Source organism: Hemicordylus capensis, chromosome 10, assembly GCF_027244095.1.
Source record: "Hemicordylus capensis ecotype Gifberg chromosome 10, rHemCap1.1.pri, whole genome shotgun sequence".
In the NCBI taxonomy this organism is placed as follows: domain Eukaryota; kingdom Metazoa; phylum Chordata; class Lepidosauria; order Squamata; family Cordylidae; genus Hemicordylus; species Hemicordylus capensis.
This window is the reverse complement of record NC_069666.1, coordinates 14,710,651-14,730,749: the sequence shown is the minus strand read 5'-3', so window position 1 is coordinate 14,730,749 and position 20,099 is coordinate 14,710,651. Positions and strand designations below refer to the sequence as shown.

The 20,099-nt window shown below is 48.5% G+C and overlaps 1 protein-coding gene across 1 annotated transcript; it reads left to right on the top strand.

The window, feature by feature from the left end:
- Nucleotides 1-1,999: 1,999 nt before the first annotated feature.
- BCL2L10 (BCL2 like 10) lies at nucleotides 2,000-19,660 on the top strand. Its single transcript, XM_053272247.1, has 2 exons — nucleotides 2,000-2,544; nucleotides 18,584-19,660. Exons 1-2 carry the CDS (start codon nucleotides 2,137-2,139, stop codon nucleotides 18,713-18,715), a joined length of 540 nt encoding a protein of 179 aa, XP_053128222.1. The 5' UTR covers nucleotides 2,000-2,136; the 3' UTR covers nucleotides 18,716-19,660.
- The last annotated feature ends 439 nt before the right edge of the window (nucleotides 19,661-20,099 follow it).

The following is a 20,099-nucleotide window of genomic DNA, read 5'->3' as shown; positions in this document are numbered from 1 at the left end:
CAGAGGAAGCTTCTTCTGAGAAGGTGATTGCCCCATCAGTTTTCATAAATACTTCTATTATAAACAATCCTACAAAGTTGGTGAGTGATTCATTGGGGGTATCTCCTTAGGTCATCATACTGGGCAATATCCAGACTAAGTCATAGATAAGCCCCATTGAAATTAATGCAAGTTAAGTTAGTCATGACTAATTTATCTCATTGATAAATCAGTAGTGCTTAGTCATGACTGATTAGCCTGGATGTTGCCCACCACTTTTAAAATGCTTGATCTAGCCAACTGACTCCAGGGGTGCTGACAGAGGAACAGCTTAAGCAACTTCTCACAAAATTTTTGGGAGGTGAGAAAAGAAACTTGGGGGGGGGATATGAGTTAATAGATTTGGTGGCGGGAGATCAGTAAAATGAGGGACCCTCAAATGATTGGGGGGGGATCTGCACCCCTGATTGACTAAACAATCAATGACTCCATCATCATCATCATCATCATCATCATCATCATCATCATCATCATCATCATCTCCTTCAGAGCTGGGGGTGCCAGATTATCTATCTATCTATCTATCTATCTATCTATCTATCTATCTATCTATCTATCTATCTATCTATCTATCATCTAATGTGTAGGCTGTTCCTTCACAGATTATGCTCAAAGCTATGTACATCACTGAAAAAAGGTCAATAAAATACAACAAATACACATGCATTAACTGATGGCTGCATTCATAAAAGACCTGGAGACATCAGTATATTTGTATTTGTATTTATTTATTTACGGTCTTTGACCAAATAGTACAATACATTTACATGAAAAACTAAAACACACTTTCAGCAAATATAAAACATTAAAATATAAAACCAATTAATCATTTATAATGGAGTACTTATATCTATATTATAGCTTCTCAGTATATATCAGCCTGAGCATTGGATTATGGATGATGGTGTTACTGTGTCCCACTGTAACAAGTGGAGGCTCCATTCCCAGCTCCTCTTGGTGTTTATCCAGGCTTGCACTGCACTGAACAGGACCTTCATTCTATGCCCTTCTACACATTACGCCCGTGCAGGTGTGTGTAGACATGTGCATGTGTTTCTTGAGTGGGAGATGGGGCTGTAGCTCAGTGTAGAGCATCTTGCTTTCCATGCAAAAGGTCCCAGGTTCAATCCCTGCAGTCAGTGTAGACAACCCTGAATTAGATGGACCAATGGTCTGACTCTGTATAAAGCAGCTTCCTATGTGCCTGTGCACATAGTTACATGACTTCGTCTCAAAAATGAACCTGGGTGCAGTCACCTCAAATTGATAGGCTTTTTAGGGGGGAAACCCTAGAGGGGTCCAGATTTCACCCCTATGCATTGAAGGAAACAACACTCCCCCCCCTTTCATGAATACCCCCCTGCCAAAACTAATAAACAGCACCTCTCCCTCAAAAGTGTCTTTCTTCCTCCCTCCAAAAAAACTAAGAGCTGCTTCTTAAGCTTTCCCACTGCACCACCAAGCCAGCCTATATGAGAAAGCAGGGCGGGGGGAGCTATGGCGATACCTCCCTGCAACACGTGTATGCATGATCCGTGTGTGTGTGTTAAGCATTTTATTTATTTTGATTTTGATGATCTGATTTGACATATATTCATTTTTATTGCATTCGACGTATCTCCATGCCGCTTGCAACCAACGCCGCGAACCAACAAATGTGAATGGAATGGAACGTCGGAGGCCGCTTTGGACGGAGTCCGGCCATTGGTCCTTCTAGCACTGACTCGCAGCAGCTCTGCAGAATTCCAGAAAGGGCTCCTTCCCAACCCTTTAGGTGACGCTGCCAGGGATTGCCGCCGGGACCCCCAGAGCTGCCTCATGGAGCCCCCAGCTTCCCAGTAAATGCGCCTCTCTCTTGCTGGACTGCATGCAACTTTGTCATCCACCCAGCGTCTTCAGCAGCCGTGCTGCTAGGCCGGGGGGGGAGGAGCCCTGCGAAGCCGGTAGGCACGTGGGCAACGTGGGGGTGGAGGCGGAGGCGGCTTCTTAGGCAGCGGCAGGCGCCGGTATAGGGCCGCTTTGGACTCAGCGAGCGAGCCAGCCGCCCCGTCGTCGGAGCAGCGGTGCAAGCCAGGCCGGGAAGGAGCCGCCGCCGCCATGCCGGGCGCGCTGCGGGAGGAGACGGCGCAGCTGGTGGCCGACTACTTGGCACACCGGCTGGGGGGCGCGGCGCTGCCGCCCAGCCGCACGGCCGAGACGCTGCGGCGGGTGGCCGACGAGCTGGAGAGCCGCGAGCGGCCGTTTTTCCGGCGCGCCTGCAGCGCGGAAGCCTTACCGGCGCCGGGCGAGGCGGCTGCGCTGCTGGGCCGGGTGGCGGAGCAGATGGAAGCCGAGGGCGGCCTCAACTGGGGCCGGGTGGTGGCGCTGGTCGTGTTCGCGGGCAACCTGGCGGCCGCCCTGGCCGAGCGGGGCGCTGCGGAGGAGGACGCGGGCGCCCTGACCCAGGTGCTGGCGGACTACTTGGCCGGGGAGAAGCGAGAGTGGCTGGAAGCGCACGGCGGCTGGGTAAGGCTGGGCGGCCGCCGGGGCCGGCAGGAGGCGCGCGCTCTGTCTGCTCCTTCCCTCCCCCCCTCCTTTCTTTCTCTCCCTCCCCCCCCCACCGCCCCTCCATTTCTCCAGCAGCAGCATCGATTGCCTTCTTGGGCGCCTCTCGCCTGCAGCAGCTCCCTGCCCTTCTCCGCCAGCCAGCAATGGCTGCGCTTCCGTCCGCGATGTGCTTTCGGGTACTCTCTTTTGGCCGCCCTCCCGCCTTATCCCTCTTAACGCTGCTGCGGGGCGGGGTGGGGGGGGGGAGAGAAGGCTTATGGAGTCCGCCGCTTCTCCCGCCGGCGCAAAAGAGGGTCTGCCCAGCAGCGACAAACTGGAGGGCGGGGGCGGTTTCCTTCTGGTCCCTTCCTGCGCTTTGGCGGAGCTGCGTGCCGCCGCCTTCTGCTATGGCGACCCCTCCTCCTTCCCCGAGGCAGGGACCGCCCGCTGTCCGGATCCGATTCTCCAGGGCCGGCGACCTCTTCCTTCCTTCCCTCCCCCGGCCGCCCACCACCCCTCCCCGATCCCCTCCCACGTTTCGGATGCTGACTCCTCGCTGTGAATGACCTTGGCAAAAGCGTCTTCTCCGTCCGGCGGAGTCCTTGTTCCTCCCCCGCTTCACACCCACCATCCCCAGCTGCGAGGCTTCAACCCAAGACCCCTTTCTGGGCAGGCGAGCTCCCCTCCCTACCCCGCCCCATAACCCCGATGCATCAGCCCACAAGGGAAGCAGGCAGCACACGGCACAGAAGGGTCCGGGGGGGGGGGATGACTCCTCGTTACATCAAGGAGGCCTGGATAATTTTTTTCCCATATAAGGGAAGCAAATGCTCTGACAAACCGTGAGAAGTTGCCCGAGAAAGAAAGAGCCTTGCTCAGTCTGGGCTTCCTTCCCCTCCCGGTGTTATGGTCTTTGTCCCTCTGAACCCCGGTGGGTATATCTGGAGTCTCCGGCCACCCATTTATCTACTGCTGTTAAAGATTCTTTGCATTGTATGGGGCTAGGCTGCTATACTTCTGGGGCAGCTAGCTCCATTGGGGCATACTTGTGGGATCTGGCTAGTAGGGCCCTGTGCTAAGGCAGCCTGGATTCTGGCCTTGAAATCGGCTTCTAATATTGGCTGCATGTCTACAGGACTCGAGATCTTTGGGAGCAGTGGAGTGGCAGAAGGCAAGGGAGCAGAGAAGCTAGAGTAGTAGAAGGCCAAGTGCTAAGATGTCCCTCAAGGCTTCTAGGCCTTCTGGATACTCTCCCTGTGGACCTTGCAGACTTTGGAACAATGAGGACTTGAAACTTGTGTGTGTCTCTTAAAAAAAAAAAAGCCTAGCTCATTGTTCATTGTAAGGCCTGTGGGGTCAGTGGCAGATGTGGCTCTCTAACTAGGGAAGATAGGAAGCTGCTTCATACAGTCAGACCACTGGCTTATCTAGCTCAGGATTGCCTACACAGACTGGCAGCAGCAGCATCTCCAAGGTTGCTGGCAGGATTCTCTTTCAGGCCTAACTTGGAGATGCCAGGGAGGGAATTTGGGGCCTTCTGCTCCCCAGAGTGGCATATCTTACAGTGCTCACACTTCTAGTCTCGAATCCAAATGCAAACCAGGGTGGACCTTGCTTAGCAAAGGGGACAGTTCATGCTGGGTACTCGGCGCACTCCTGGAAACATGCAGAGACTACTGCTCTCCCTGTGCCGTGCTGCGCTTTGCCTGGCGGCGGAGTGGGGAGTGCTCCTTTAAGGGAAACTGAGCCCTCTTGAGCTGCTGTGGTAACTTGGAAGGTGTGTACAGAGTGCTGGGAAGTGTAGCCTTCTCCAGCACTTCCCCATAGAGCTCTGGGGAGGGCTCCATCTCTCTTCAAGGGCCCTCCCAGCACTGAGCAGGGCTGCCAGCACTGTGGGAAATGGCTCTCGCTTTGAAGGTGTTCTGCCAGAGTGGCTTGAAAAATAGTCAAGCTCCCTGGCCTAACTTCGGATTCCAGGAGACAAGCTGAGCTCCAGAAGCTTGCATTGGTGTGTGGAAGAGGGAGATATGGATTTGCAGTATAGATACCGTAGTAGTAGGGAAGGTAGTTGTAAGGGAGGAGAGCTGGTCTGGTGGTAGCAAGCGTGACTTGTCCCCTTTGCTAAGCAGGGTCTGCCCTGCTTTGCATTTGAATGGGAAACTACATGTAAACTCTGAGATATTCCTCTGAGGCGATGGGGCTGCTTTGGGAAGAGCATCTGCTTGCATGCAAAAGCTTCCAAGTCCCTCCCTGGCATCTCCAAGACAGGGCTGGGAGAGATTCCTGCCTGCAACCCTGGAGAAGCCGCTGCCAGTCTGTGTAGACCAGGGATTCTCAGCGTTTGGTCCCCGGATGTTGTTGGACTTCAGCTCCCATAATCCCCAGCCTCAGGGGCCTTTGGTTGGGCTTATGGGAGTTGAAGTCCAATAACATCTGGAGACCCAACGTTGAGAATCCCTGGTGTAGACAATACTGAGCTAGATGGACCAATGGACTGACTTGGTATATGGCATCTTCCTATGTTCCAAGCACAATGAGCTGGGTGTCTGATGAACTTGGCTTGTAATTGCATGGTGGAAGGTTTAACTTGTTAACAAACTGGAAGCCAGTTGTGTGTGGTCAGATTGCCTTTAGGCTGATGTCTCCCCATTAGAAGCTCCTGAGTTCTCTGGGTTTCAGGTTGTAATGACACTTCATCGGTGTGGTGATATGCTAAGTTCCTACTGAGAACAGTTCATCAAAATCAGAGCTATGCAACCTTTGCCCTTCTGCAGATGTTGATTGCAGTGCCCATCAACCTTGACACTATTGATTTGGATTGGGGCTAAAAAATTTCAGTCCTCTGGCTGCTTTTGGACTACAGCTCCCATCATCCCTGACTCCTGGCCAGTAGTTGGGGATGGTGGGAGTTAGAGCCCCAAAAGAGCTGAAGTTGTGCAGACCTGATTTAAATCAGTAGTATGTACACACACACCCCATGGCAGGCATCCAAAAATCCATTTGCTAATGGCGGGTAACCCCAGACCCTGGTGAGCAGGACACTCAGTATCTCACAGATACCCACCCTAGAGGTCTCTTTTCCACTGCCACTTCTGAGAAGGTAAGCAATGGCAGGTATCAGTAGAAGAGGACCCCACTCTTTCTGACCCCCTTCGTATCCCAGTGCAAATGAAAAGACCTTTTTCTCTCCTAAGCCCTCTGCCTGTGTGTCAGAAAGGAGAGTTGGTCTTGTGGTAGCAAGCATGACTTGTCCCCTTAGCTAAGCAGGGTCCACCCTGGTTGCATATGAATGGGAGACTAGAAGTGTGAGCACTGTAAGATATTCCCTCAGAGGATGGACCTGCTCTGGGAAGAGCAGAAGGTTCCAAGTTCCCTCCCTGGCAGCTTCTCCAAGATAGGGCTGAGAGAGATTCCTGCCTGCAACCTTGGAGAAGCCGCTGCCAGTGACAATGCTGAGTTAGATGGACCAATGGTCTGACTCAGTATATGGCAGCCTTCTATGTTCCTGTTGATGGTGAGCACAAATGATGGCGGGCTAGTTGGCAAATCCTAACTCTGTAGACCCCTGGCCTATTCTGTTGCACAGCGCAGGATGGTCTTGTTCAGATGCTTCTCCTGCAGCGGGACTTTGCAGGTGATCTTGCCTGCACTGCAGATGGCCCCAGTGTGGACTGCTGGCTTTTATTAACATAGGAAGCTGCCTTCTACCAAGTCAGGCCATTGGTCTGTCTAGCTCAGTATTGTCTATGCTGACTGGCAGCAGCTTCTCCAAGATTGCAGGCAGGAGTCTCTCTCTCAGCTCTATCTTGGAGATGCTACCAGGGAGGGAACTTGGAACCATCTGCATGCAGATGCTCTTGAGTAAAATTAATTGTGGCTGGGGATGCTGGGAGTTCAGCAACATCTGGAGGAACCCTGGTTGGGAACCACTGCCCTAAGGGGAATATCTTGCGGTGTTGACACATGTAGTCTCCCATATAAATGCAACCAGGGCAGACCCTACAGAGAAACAGAACTGTTTCTCTGTGCATTTTCTTTGGACAAGGATTGAGGCTGGCAGGAGACCTTCCTTGCATCCAGCGGTGATGACAGGTTCATTATCACTGGTGACTGATCACATGTGTGCCCCGGGCAACCAGTTGCTCAATGCGCCACAAGACCAGAGGCTAGGCTTCCATGAGATCTGTCATTTGACCCAGAGTGTGTGTGAGTCAGACACACACACACACACCCTTCCTATAGTGCACAGTTCATTGTATTTGCACAATCACTTGTAGCCTATCCAAGGTTCCTGTTGAGTTATATGTAAGACTTACAATTTTAAGGCTGATAGTTCTGGGCAGGGCTCAGGAAATCCACTAGTCTACTAGTCTGTGACAAGTGAAAAGTGATGCCTGACGAGTGAAAAAGGTCCTGACAAATTGTGAGTCAATAGAGCTTGACGAAACATTGGATGAATAAGGTTTTTTTGTTTGGCTGGTGAACTGAGCCAACATTTCTTGACTCCTGGTTTTGTGTACCTACTCTGTTTTATGTATCGCCTTATAACTGTAACTCTTACATATGACTGGATAGTAACTTCAAGTTGGCTACAAGTTCTAGTGCATTTGCAATGAATTGTGCACCATGGGTGGCCATGCGCACGTTTGTGTTGGGTCAAACGCTACAGAGATTCCATGGAAGCCTTGGCTCTGGTTTTGTGATGCGTTGAACCACTGGTTGCCCAGGGCATGCAAGTGATGAATCGCCAGTGGTACTGAACTGATTATCGCCACTGGATACAAGGAAGTCTCACTGCCCAGCCTCAATCCTTGTCCAAAGAAAGCGGTTAAATGGAGGACTTGCTCTGTTGCTTAGCAGCAATTGGTGCATTTACCTGTAAGCCTTTAAGATCTGGAGAGAGAGGGTGGCGGGGGGGTTGACTGGCAAGTGCTTCTCTTCCCTGCCCCCTCCTAACAGATTTGAAAGGAGCTTCCAGAGTGACTGCCACCTGAGGTGATCTGCCAGTAGACCTGATCCTATAGAGGTAGGCATATGTCAGGCCTGAGTTTGTCTACTTTTTCTTTACTTGGACCCAAGATCCAGCTAGGAGCCATACACGGGGATAAACCTGAACCCAAGTCCAAATTAACATACATTACTATAAACAGGAGCTTCTAAAATAGGCCAGCAGAAAGACCTAGTCAAAGGCAAACTATCAATAGTAGACCATAATTCATAGGTGAAGGAAGGGTGAGGCTGAGAAGGAAGCAGCTAGCTCAAGGCACCTATAGCCAGGGGTGAAGAAATCTTGCCTTGGTTTATCAGTCGGGCAATATTTTACTCGTTCAGCTATGTTGGTCAATTGCTCATCAGGACATTTTTCACTCGTCACAGACTAGTAGACTAGTGGATTTCTGCAGTCTATAGCTGTGAACTTCTTACTTGCAGTTTCATTCATTCATTCATTACATTTTATATTCCGCTCTTCCTCCAAGGAGCCCAGAGCGATGTACTACATACTTAGGTTTCTCATCACAACAAACCTGTGAAGTAGGTTAGGCTGAGAGAGAAGTGACTGGCCCAGAGTCACCCAGCTAGTTTCATGGCTGAATGGGGATTTGAACTCGGGTCTCTGTGGTCCTAGTCCAGCACTCTAGCCACTACACCACGTTGACTCATTTAAGGAGTCAGACGCTTGCTGATCTGCTGCAGATCACCCAGAGATCTACCAGTAGATCCTGGTCTACCTTTTAGCTGCCCCACTATAGAAAACTGAAATGGTATTTCATGATCCCCTTGAGTCTCTCTAGAGGAGGGTTTTTCAACCTTGGGTCTCTGGATGCTGTTGGACTACACTTCCCACAATCCCTAGCCACCATGATGGCTTGGAGTGATGGGAGGTGTAGTCCAACAGCATCCAGAGACCCAAGGTTGAAAAACCCTCCTCTAGTTGAATTGAGGGGAAGATCACTGTTGGCTTACTTTAGCCAATAAACCTGATCAACTGTTCCTTCTGAGCTGATTTTACCAAACAGGCTTGAATTGTTTTTTAAAAGGTGCCAAATGGCTCTCAAATTGAATTTTGAAATTTGATTCGAATCGCCCTTTAAGACCTGATTTGATTCAGATTTGAATCACCCAGATTTGAGTCAAATAGATTTGAATTCAAATCTATTTGCACATCCTACAAAGAAACAGTTAAGTGCCAGCATAGCTGCAGAATATCTTTACTTGGCAACCATACAAGAAGTTCTGCTAAGAATTAATCTGCCTATCTTTTCACTATAGTTTTAATTGATGATTACCATCTTCTAATTCACGTGCTTGTTGTTAAACAGCAAATGCAATGTGCAGAGTACAGTAAAACCAGTAGCCGCCAGAGCCTTGACTAGAAGAACAGTGTACCACACATAGGTGAAAGATGGCAGTGAGATAAGCTCATTATAAAACATGCCAGTGAAATGTCCCTATGGGCACTGCAACTGTACTAAACTTGGTCTAAATTGGTCCAGGCATTGCAGAGTTGTTAGGGGTACATATACAGACAACAGATAGCAAAGTGATCTCAGGTGCTCTCTGTCTGGGGAAGGGAATTCCATAGATGGGTCTCATCAGTTGATGCCCTTTCTTTGGTCTTTGCTTAATTGGTAAGGAGGACATTGGCCAGGACCTCAGATGTTAAAACTATTAGGTTCATGCAGGAAAAAGTGATCCTCTAAATACCTTGGTTCTTGCAATTTAAAGGCAAAGTGTGCTGTCAAGTCGATTTCAACTCCTGGTGTCCACAGAGCTCTGTGGTTTTCTTTGGTAGAACACAGGAGGGGTTTACCATTGCCTCCCCCCATGTGGTATGAGATGATGCCTTTCAGCATCTTCTTGTATCGCTGCTGCCTGATATAGTAGGAGTGGGGATTCGAACCTGCAACCTTCTGCTTGTTAGTCAAGCATTTCCCTGCTGTGCCTCTTAAGGTGACTCTAGTAATTTAAAGTCAGAACCTCCACGCTGAGTTGCGATTGGAAGTCATTAAAACTGACTTGGGTTCCATCTGCCTTGCTCCATGAATAAATGTACAGATGAATTTTGTACAACCCGTAGTTCCAAGCAGTCTTCAAAAATGGCCCCATGTACAACACATTGCAGTAGTCCAGACAAGGCTTTCATGTGCTGAAGGTGTGAGTTCAGGACACTTGGTGGTTGAGAGCATGACCCCAAAGTGCTGGCTTGCATAGAGTCCTTTGTAATTATTGCTAAATATGGAATGCTGTGTTTAGACTTTAATTACTAACAACAGACTTGAAAATGGCTATTGGGACTGTACCCAGGTAGTTTTGCATGAAGCAGGAGTGGGTGTCAGATGCAAAACTGGATTTACAAACCATCTGAGACTTCTTAAAATAAGCCAAGTCTCCGGTTCTCAAGTTCAAAGAAGCATCCTACAAAATACGTGGGGAGGTCACAGAGATCAGTAACTGGAAGACCCATGCCACAAACGTTTCATATTCCTTTTCCTATGACTGGGCAGTGAGAGGAGAGCTGGTCTTGCCCTGGTTTGCCTTTGAATGGGAAACTGTGAGCACTAAGATATTTCTCTTAAGGGATGGGGCTGCTTTGAGAGAAGGTTCCAAGTTCCTTCCCTGGCAGCATCTCCAGATAGGGTTGAGAGAGACTCCTGCCTGCAACCTTGGAGAGCGGCTGTCGGTATAGAGCAGGGCTGTTGAACTACAGCTCCCATCACCCCCTGCCGCAGTTTATTGTGGCTGGGGATGATGGGAGTTTGACTGCTGGAGAGCCAGGGTTGCCTCGTCCTAGTGTAGACAATCGTGAGCTCGATGGACCAGCCGTCTGACTTGGGGCTCACTAGTGTTGGGCCATGCTGTCAAGGCAGGCCTGCATACAAGCCCTCGGGTCATACCATTAATGGTTATACCATTAACCACGGCTCAGGTCGCGGTAAAGACAGAGGTGTGTCCCAGCAGAATAAGGGGGAGGGAAATGAATGGTGTGGGGCAAGGAAACATGGCGGTGGGGGCCCAGCACTTGCCATCCCCTGCCGCTTCCCCACACCTGCCTCCAAGGCCTGAGCCCTCTTGATAACGGACCCTGCTGTTCGGTGTTTCTGTGGGCCTCGTCAGCCTGCGCCTCCCTTTCCCATGGCCCTACCTGGGATGAGAGAGAGAGCGCAGCCCACAAAAGCCTTTGTTTTGTCCTAGATATGATCAGGGCTGCGGGGAAATATTTCGCATTCTTCCGTGCTTGGCATCTTTCCAGCCCTTGTTGGAAGAGGAGAAATCGTCCTGGCCTCGATGGAGGCTTGCTGCAGCTACACTGAGGACGCTTTGAGCTTCCTCTGAAACGTCAACTGTAGTTGTAGTAGTAACTCAGAGCAGAGCTGCCCAGGATTCTGAATTTTAAGAGTAACGGAATAATTAAGAGAGTGTATGAGTAGGGTCGAAGGGATGGCTTAAGACAGCAAGTCGGTCATCGTGCTGTGTTAATCCTTTTTTTTGGTTTGTTTTTGGTTTTCATAGAAGAGAGAGCGTGAGAGTTCCCTCCTCCAAAGATGTTGACAACCCAGACTACCACTGCTGCTGGATGAACTGTTGCTCTCTCCTTGCTAAATGAGCCCAAGCATGGCTTGTCCCCTTTGTTAAGCAGGGCCTGCCCTGGTTTGCATTTGAATGGGAGACTATGTGTGTGAGCCCTGTAAGATATTCCCCTGAGTGGATGGGGCTACTCTGGGAAGAGCATCTGCATGCTGGCATGCAGATGGTCCCAAGTTCCCTCCCTGGCATTTCCAAGATAGGGCCATGAGAGATCCCTGCCTGCAATCTTGGAGAAGCCGCTGCCAGCTTGTGTAGACAATACTGAGCTAGATGGCTTGGTATATGGCAGCTTCCTATGTTCCTAATGTGAGTTGCCCTATTAGTCTTATGAGCCAGGCCCATGGATTTTGTCAATTGGTACCATATGGGGGACAACTGTTCATTGTGATGCTTGGCTATGTTCCAACCCATAGAGATGAAAAATGGGCTACAGCATTGTTGCACTTACAGTTTTGTGTGTCTTATTACCCCTTTATTCCCATCCCCAGATGATGATGCTAAAATTGCAGTCACTTTTGCATGGAGCAAAGGGTCAAGGTAACAATGAACTAATCGTTGTCCTCTCTCCATGGAGTAGTCTTCAAGGACCTTCCTGCCAAGTTCCACTTCCATTCCTCTGACAGCATTGACAGAATCTTAGAGTCTTATGTTTTTAAAACTTCTCAAGAGTTTTTTGGCTGCTGCAGGCCCGAAGGTCAGGACAATAAAAGCATGAGAACGCACGGAAAGTTGAAAGTCTTGTAATGCTATCGCCATCTTCCGTCTCTAGGAGTGTGGACTCTGTCAAAAACCACAAGGAGCATTTGTCCCCCAGATGGTACTAACCACCCGTGCTGGCTCATGTACTATAGAGACAAAGGAAGGGTTTTTAGGACAGAAGGTGGGGTGGTGCTGGTTCTATGATACCCTTTCACTTAGCCGTTAGCAGTTACCCCTGCTAACTGGCAAAAAGGCACCTTTTAAAGGTGAAGGTTCTCTTTATTTAGCAGGGGGAGAGTAACTGGCTCTATCCACCCCCAGCACAGGACCTCCCATGACTTTGCTGGTGTCTGCCATGTCACTTTTTAGATTGTGAGCCCTCTGGGGACAGGGAGCCATTTTATTTATTTATTTCTCTATGTAAACCGCTTTGGAAACTTTAATTGAAAAGTGGTTTACAAATGTTGTTGTTCTATGAGGACCCCAGCACAAAGAGAGGCTTAAAGAGAGGCTCTCAGCTTTGGTCCCAAACTAGAGGGGTTTAGATCAGGGATGCTCAACGTTGGGTCCCCAGATGTTATTGGACTTCAACTCCCATAATCCCCAGCCCCAGTGGCCTTTAGCTGGGGATTATGGGAGTTGAAGTCCAATAACATCTGGGGACCCAACATTGAGAATCCCTGGTTTAGATAAATTCATGGAGGACAAGTCTATCAATGGCTACTAGTCTGAGGGCTCCAGCCTCAGAGGCAAGAAGCCTCTAAATCAGGACTGCTCAACTTTGGCCCTCTTGCAAATGTTAGCTTGGAACTCCCATAATCTCTGGCTGAGGATTATGGGAGTTGTAGTCCAAAAACAGCTGGGGGGGGGCTATGTCGAGCAGGCCTGCTCTAAATAATAGTTGCAGGGGAGCAACAGCTGGAGAGAGAAGATGCCCTCACCTCTTGCCTGTGGGCTTCGCAGAGGCATCTGGCGGGCCACTGTATCAAGCAGGAAGCTGGACTAGAAGGGCCTTGGGCCTGATCTAGCAGGGCAGTTCTTATGTTGCCTTGTGTGTTCAACTTGCATGGTAGGCCTGACTCTGTAATATAAAGTTGGGTCTAGATAATGGCGCGGTGGGAAAGCAACCTGCCTGGAGAGCAGGAGGCTGTTGGCTCAAATCCCTGCTGGTGTGTTTCCCAGAATATGGGGAAACTCCTATATCGGGCAGCGGCGATATAGGAAGGTGCCGAAAGGCATCATAATCTCAGACTGCGTGGGAGATGGCAATGGTAAACCCCTCCTGTATGCTGCCAAGAAAACCACATGGCTCTGGGGTCGCCAGGAGTTGACATCAGCTCGACGGCACAACCTTTCCTTTCCTAGATTGACCAGTTTGCTTCTGGGTCCAACTGGGCACTACCTGAAGGCTAGTCTGCCTGCTTGTTAGCTTCAGGGTTTTCTCACCCCAGCCCAGGGTAGGGTTTCTTGCCTCTCCCAAGGCTCTGGTACTAGCTATTGTTGAGTGGGTGTGGGTTGAAACCTCTGCCAGGAATGTGAATAATCAACTTCAAAGCAACTATTTCCCACAGTACCAGGGTAAAGAATACATAGAAACCTGCATTCAGGTCTCCGCTTTCAAGCAGACCAGCGGAGTGTATTCAGCCGGGCTTCTTCCCTGGATGGGAACTCTGGCTGCGTCTCCCCTCCCCCGCAGTCATCTTTGTAATCGCGTTCTGCAGACGATACATGTCCCAAAGCACCTACACAAAGGCGGCAGGAGCGATTTTTATTAGACAAAAGCTTACTCTTCTAACCCGTGAAAGGTGTAATAAGATGCCTCTCTCCACTCTCTCTCAGAACCATAAGGGCCTGCTTTGAAGCTGGCAAACTAATCTCTAGCAGATGACCTTTAAAGGGCCACTTGTACAGGATGATTTTCTTGCCTGGGTGGGGAGGTGGGGGGAAAGCCTTGTGCATCACCATGTCTGGAAGCCACCAATGAGTCTCTTCCCACAGCACTCAGTGGCTTCCAACACCTGTGCATGTGGTGATGATGATGCATAAGTGATCCTTGCACTTGTGTGTGCTAAACCCATAAAGTGGGGGGGGGGAGGCTGATGATGCATATTTTGAATCCTAAGTGCTGAGTTATAATTGGGTTCTATTGCATTTTAAAAAGATTGCCGGTGGACAGGGTTCCCATTGTTGGCCACGAAACCTCTCTGTTTCCATCCCTCCATGAAATACGGCAGGAACTTGAATTTTAGCTTTTATATGGATAAAAGTTTGACTTCTCGCTGCCACCCCCAGTACTCTTGGATACAAGTCCAGGGCAAAAAAATTGCATACTTTCCTGAGAAATGGCCATATCCTGGGCCTGTTCTGTGCAGGGCTGAGAATTGCAATCTAGTTACAAAGGCAGAGACAGATCATTTTAGTACACCAGCCAGCTGGAGGGACGAATGCTCGTTGTGATTTTTGCCAAGGTCTGCCACCCCTAGAGAAAATAGGTGATAGCATTGCAATCCTTCTAGCTTTCAGTGTGTGGTCATGCTTTGTTGTTCTGAAGCTTCTAAACACAAAAACTACTGTACAATTTTTATCGGTGTTGTCAGAGGAATGGAAAGGAAAATTGGCAGGAATGTCTTCCTGAGATTACTCCATGGAGAGTGTCCAACAACTTGTTCATTGTTACCCTAACCCTTTTCTTTGTGCAAGACTGAGTGTGATTTTACCCTAATTGTTTGGGTGTAGGAATAAAGAAGGGGTAATAACACAGAGAAAGCTTTAAGTGCAACAATACTATCACCTATTTTTGCTCTCTAGAGGGGGTAAATCATGATTTCATCCCCGAGATGTAAATAATGGCTAAAATTTGTGGGCTTTCTACTACTAGGACCACTCCTGAAAAATTGGTGCTTTTCACATTAGGAAGAAACAGATCTGTCTCTCTCAACTTCATTCCTCTTCTAAAATAAACCTCTTAATTGTGTAACTATGATTTAAAAACACACACACCCAAATAATAGGCACTCCTGGGAAACTTGGTTACTTCCTAGATCTCCTTCCAGAACTCGGTTTACATGGTATAATGTTGGCATATCCAAGCGAGCCATTGTGAAAGGGGACCGGCTTTTCTTCTTCCTCCTTGAAGAATGAGGGTTTGAATCTCTCCTTTTTTGTAATTAGCCCACCTGAATGCTAATGACTGCATAGCAGCTGCCAGTGAGAGTGTAAACTGACTTTGGTGGGAGGGGGGGAATGTACCCTTTGTTTGCACAAATTAAAGTGTTAAGAACAAAGTTCCGGAAGAAATTAAGAGCATAACTCGTTTACATAGACATCTGCCCAATAAGAGTTCAAACATGGCCATCTGGAGTCTGATTACTGTCATTCTTCTTTATCCTGAATAAAGATCTGGCCTGGCAGCTGCTCGCTCCCTTCTTTCATGGGCCAACTCTGAACTGAGTTGCTCACAGGCCTACAGTGCATGTGATTAGGGAGGACAGAAAGGGACAGTGCTACCGAATTTTGTTCAAAGACAGAACTTGTACTGAGCATTCTGATTTGTAAGGCCATAACTTTTTTCCTGTTTCTGAAGCTGATGGAATAGCTAGTAAGTGTACCCTTCTAGGGTGCATATTCCTTCTCACAGAGCAGAGTTAGAGACACAGCCTCTGCTCATGTTCCGTTAACATGTACACCAAATCGGTTTTCCCAGTTCTGCCGCCTTCTGTTGTCCAAAGGTATTGTGCTCCCTGCCCTGGTCTTGAACTGCCTCCACAATGCTACCTTTCTGCTTTTAATCCCTCCTAAAATCTTCTCTCTTCATGAAGTGGAAGAGCTGGTCTTGTGGTAGCAAGCATGACTTGTCCCCTTAGCTAAGCAGGGTCCACCCTGGTTGCATATGAATGGGAGAATAGAAGTGTGAGCACTATAAGATATTCCCCCCTTGGGGAATGGAGCCACTCTGGGAAGAGCAGAAGGATTCAAGTTCCCTCCCTGGCAGCTTCTCCAAGATAGGGCTGAGAGAGAGACTCCTACCTGCAACCTTGGAGAAGCTGCTGCCAGTCTGTGTAGACAGTGCTGTGCTAGATAGACCAATGTCCTGACGCGGTATATGGCAACTTCCTATGTTCCTAAGTTTTTGGTCCTAGTCCCCATACTCTGTTTCAAGTAAGCCTAACTACATAGACCCGATTCAGACATGACACTGTACAAGTGTACAGATATCTGTACACTCATACGTGTATCTGTTTGCCTGACTACCTACGTTTGTGTTAAAGGTGAACCTGAGTCCAGGCCCCTCAATAGGATGGTACAAACAGGAAGTGTACTGCGGTACCAGTGTTCAGCAGAACATGTGAATAACTGTGCCTGTGTACACTCATTGTATGAGTGTTGAATATAACAGGTGAACAGGGCTATAGTTTCCCCCAGTTTCTCTTTGCTTCCACTTCCCGTGTGTCTGTCAACCGGTACTTGATGAATCCCAGGTGCCAGGGAACCATGATGAGTAGAAATTTAACCATGGCACCTAGACTAGGATATTCAGAGGTAAAGTGTGCCATCAAGTCGGTGTCAACTCCTGGCGACCACAGAGCCCTGTGGTTGTCTTTGGTAGAATGCAGGAGGGGTTTACCATTGCCTCCTCCTGCACAGTAAGAGATGATGCCTTTCAGCATCTTCCTATATTGCTGCTGCCTGATATCGGAGTTTCCCATAGTCTGGTGTTTCCCATAGTCTGTATAGGTGTTTCCCATAGTCTGGGAAACATACCAGTGGGGATTCAAACTGGCAACCTCTGGCTTGCTTATCAAGTCATTTCCCACTGTGGTAGTTATTCAATAAAATCTTTTTCTCCCGGGCAGCCCGGATACGGTTCTAAGTAGGTTACTTGTAAAGGGGATAAAGAGACCCATTTACTCTGTCCCCATCATGTCTATCACTAAGTCTGGTAATTTTTGTCAGGTGTCCATTGCCTGGATCCTAGATCCAAAGAGAATTCATCTAGGCCTGTGTTAGACTGTGAGTCCCTTTGCAACAGGGACCTGTCTAATTTCATTGGGTAGGAAAAGCCATCTTAAATTCTGCACCAAATGACACGAGGCGTGATGTTGAAAAGCAAGATCTCTTGAACTGCAGGGTCTTTGGACAGTGTGTCGGAGCTGACTTGGGTCCCCCCACTTGGAAACCTGCTGGTGGATTTGGGGAGGTGAGAGGCTGGCTCACAACTGTGAGTTTCCACACCAGCGAGGACTGACTTGTGCAGCTAGATAATATATCAAACTACTGTACTGGCTCCCTGCTTAATGTGCAAATCGTCCCCCTTTAGCATTCTCCTGGAGCTGATAGGAAAGTGATGCCTGGTGTTTAGTGGCTGTCCTGTGCCCAGAGTGAAGTGAATGGTCATAATTGGGAGGTTAGATATATGGGAAGCTGCTTTGTACCAAGTCAGATCATTGGTCCATCTAGCTCAGTATTGTCTACACCAGCCCTGCTCAACTTAGGCCCCCCCCCAGGCTGTGTTTGGACTAAAACTCCCATAATCCCCAACCACAGTGGCCAGTAGCCAGGGATTATGGGAGTTGTAGGCCATCATCTGTAGGAGGGCTGAAGTTGAGCAGCCCTGGTCTACACAGAGTGGCAGTGGCTTCTCCAAGGTTGCAGGCAGGAATCTCTCTCTCGGCTCTATAAGAACAGCCCTGCTGGATCATTCCCAAGGCCCATTTAGTCCAGCATCCTGTTTCCCACAGTGGCCCACCAGATGCCACTGGAAGCCTACAGGCAGGAGTTGAGGGCATGCCCTCTCTTCTGCTGTTACTCCCCTGCAACTGGTACTCGGAGGCATCCTGCCTCTGAGGCTGGAAGTGGCCTATAGCTCTCCGACTAGTAGCCATTGATAGACCTCTCCTCCATGAAGTTATCCAAACCCCTCTTAAAGCCATCCAGGTTGTTGGCTGTCACCACATCTTGTGGCAGAGAATTCCACAAGTTGATTATGCGTTGTGTGAAAAAGTACCTCCGTTTGCCAGGAAATTTAGGACCAGCAATCAGTTTCATGGGATGACCCCTGTTTCTAGTGTTATGGGAGAGGGAGAAGAATTTCTTTCTCCACTTTCCCCACACCATGCATGATTTTATAGACCTCTATCATGTCTCCCCGCAGTCTATCTTGGTGGTGCCAGGGATTGAACCTGGGACCTTCTTCTTGCAAGGCAGATGTTTGACTACACTTCCAATCAGATAGGAAGTTTAGTCCAGCATCATCTGGGGATCCGTGCTGTAAGTGACTTGCCTCATTCCTGGTGGTTAGGAAGAACAGGTGATTATGGCTGTAGGAGCATAGGAAGCTGCCTTATACCGAGTCAGACCATTGCTCCATCTAGCTCAGAATTGTCTACATAGACTGGCAATGGCTTCTCCAAGGTTGCAGGCAGGAGTCTCTCCCCCCGTTATCTTGGAGATGCCAGCAAGGGAACTTGGAACCTTCTGCGTGCAAGTGTTCTTTCCAGAGCAGGACTACCCCCTAAGGGGGAATATCTTACAGTGCCCACACATATAGTCTCACATTCAAATGCAAACCAGGGTGGAGCCCGCTTAGCAAAGGAGACCACTCTTGCTCGCTACCACAAGACCAGCTCTCCTCCCCTGGCTGTAAAGCTGTCCAGTGCTTAAGAGGCACAGAGGTCGTATGAGAAAGCCACCCAATAAGCTTTACTCAAGATCTTTGTTTTCTTTGCTTTTCCAGGATGGCTTTTATCACTTCTTCAACAAACACGGCTCTGATGCAGCTGACCAGAACAGTACAATAAGCAATGCCATAATGGCGGCCGCAGGATTTGGCCTGGCAGGGTTGGCCTTCCTCTTAGCTGTGCGATAAGATTTCATCGGTGGACTTGACATTGGGGAAAGGGAGGAAGAGCTGCAGAAAACGCCAACAAACTGGTGGAGAGTCCATTCTATATTTCTACAACACAGTTGAAGACAGAAGCTTATATTTTTAAACTGGTATTGAGGGACGGTTGGGGCAGAACGTCGATGAAGCACATCCTGACTCGGCAGTGCAAATGGAAACCGATGCCTCTTAATGCTAGTTCGGAGTGTAGACATCTTCTGGACCTTGGTGGGAGAACTGTTACCTTTCACAACTCCTGTTCTGGTAACTGCTGAGTGCTAGATGTTATGCTACATGTTAATGGTTGGGCCTAGAGTGAAGGGGTGTGCTTGGATTTCTCTGTACACGTGTATGTCGGGGTGAAGATGTTGCTTTGTGAAATGTGAGCCAGTATTAGCATGAATGAAGAGCTTAATTTGATCCGTGGTGCCATGCAAATGGTACCACGGCTGCTCATCAGTACATCGCTGCAAGGTCCATATCGCACAGAGCGCTATAACTTACATGTGTTTTGTTATTATGACATTAAACTACACTACAACTAGGTGACAAGAATGTTGATACCAAAACAGTAACAGCTGCAGAACCAGTTCTGAAGTGAATTTAACTATTGAAAGACCTTTTAAAAAGTGGAAGTCCATTGAAGGCTGGGATTTCTGTGGATTTCCTATCCAACCCAGAAGCTCCATATAACTTAATATATTTTTGAAGTATTTATCAATGTATAATACTGGTAGCTATTAACATCTATTTTTGTTGCGTTCAATTGTGTGTGTTTTTTAAAAAAGGCTCTCTCAGCTGTCTAGTTTAATGGTTCTAGGTTGGGTATTGTTTTGTGCATTGTAAAAATAGTCTCCAGAATGTCAGTTTCCTTTAGCTTGTACAGTTTTAATATGTGAATAAATATAACTGAATATTTTTATTTTAAAATGAGCATACTTTCTTTTTTGACCTGACCTAAATTCCCATGGAATTCTACAGGGCCCATAAATACTTGCTACCCTGCTCCAAGGCTTGGTCAAAGCATTTCTGATCACTTAACTCGGGTTTCCAGTATATTTGAAGCCAGCTTCAAGCCCTGTGCTTCCAATCTGCTTTCTCAAGCTCTTCTCTCTGCCTCTCCAATCTCAAGTTCAAGGTGGGTTGCAATATCACTCAAGAGTAGCTGCAATAAAACACAGTTAAAAGCAGCAGTGGGAACAGCGGAAGCTGCCATCTACTGATTCAGACCCTTGGTCCACCTCGCTCAGTACTGTCTACCCCATACTGGCAGTGGCTTCTTCAAGGTTGCAGGCAGGAGTTGCAAATGCAACTAGGGCAGACCCTGCCTAGCAAAGGGGACAATTCATGCTCCAGCTCTCCCTCAAAG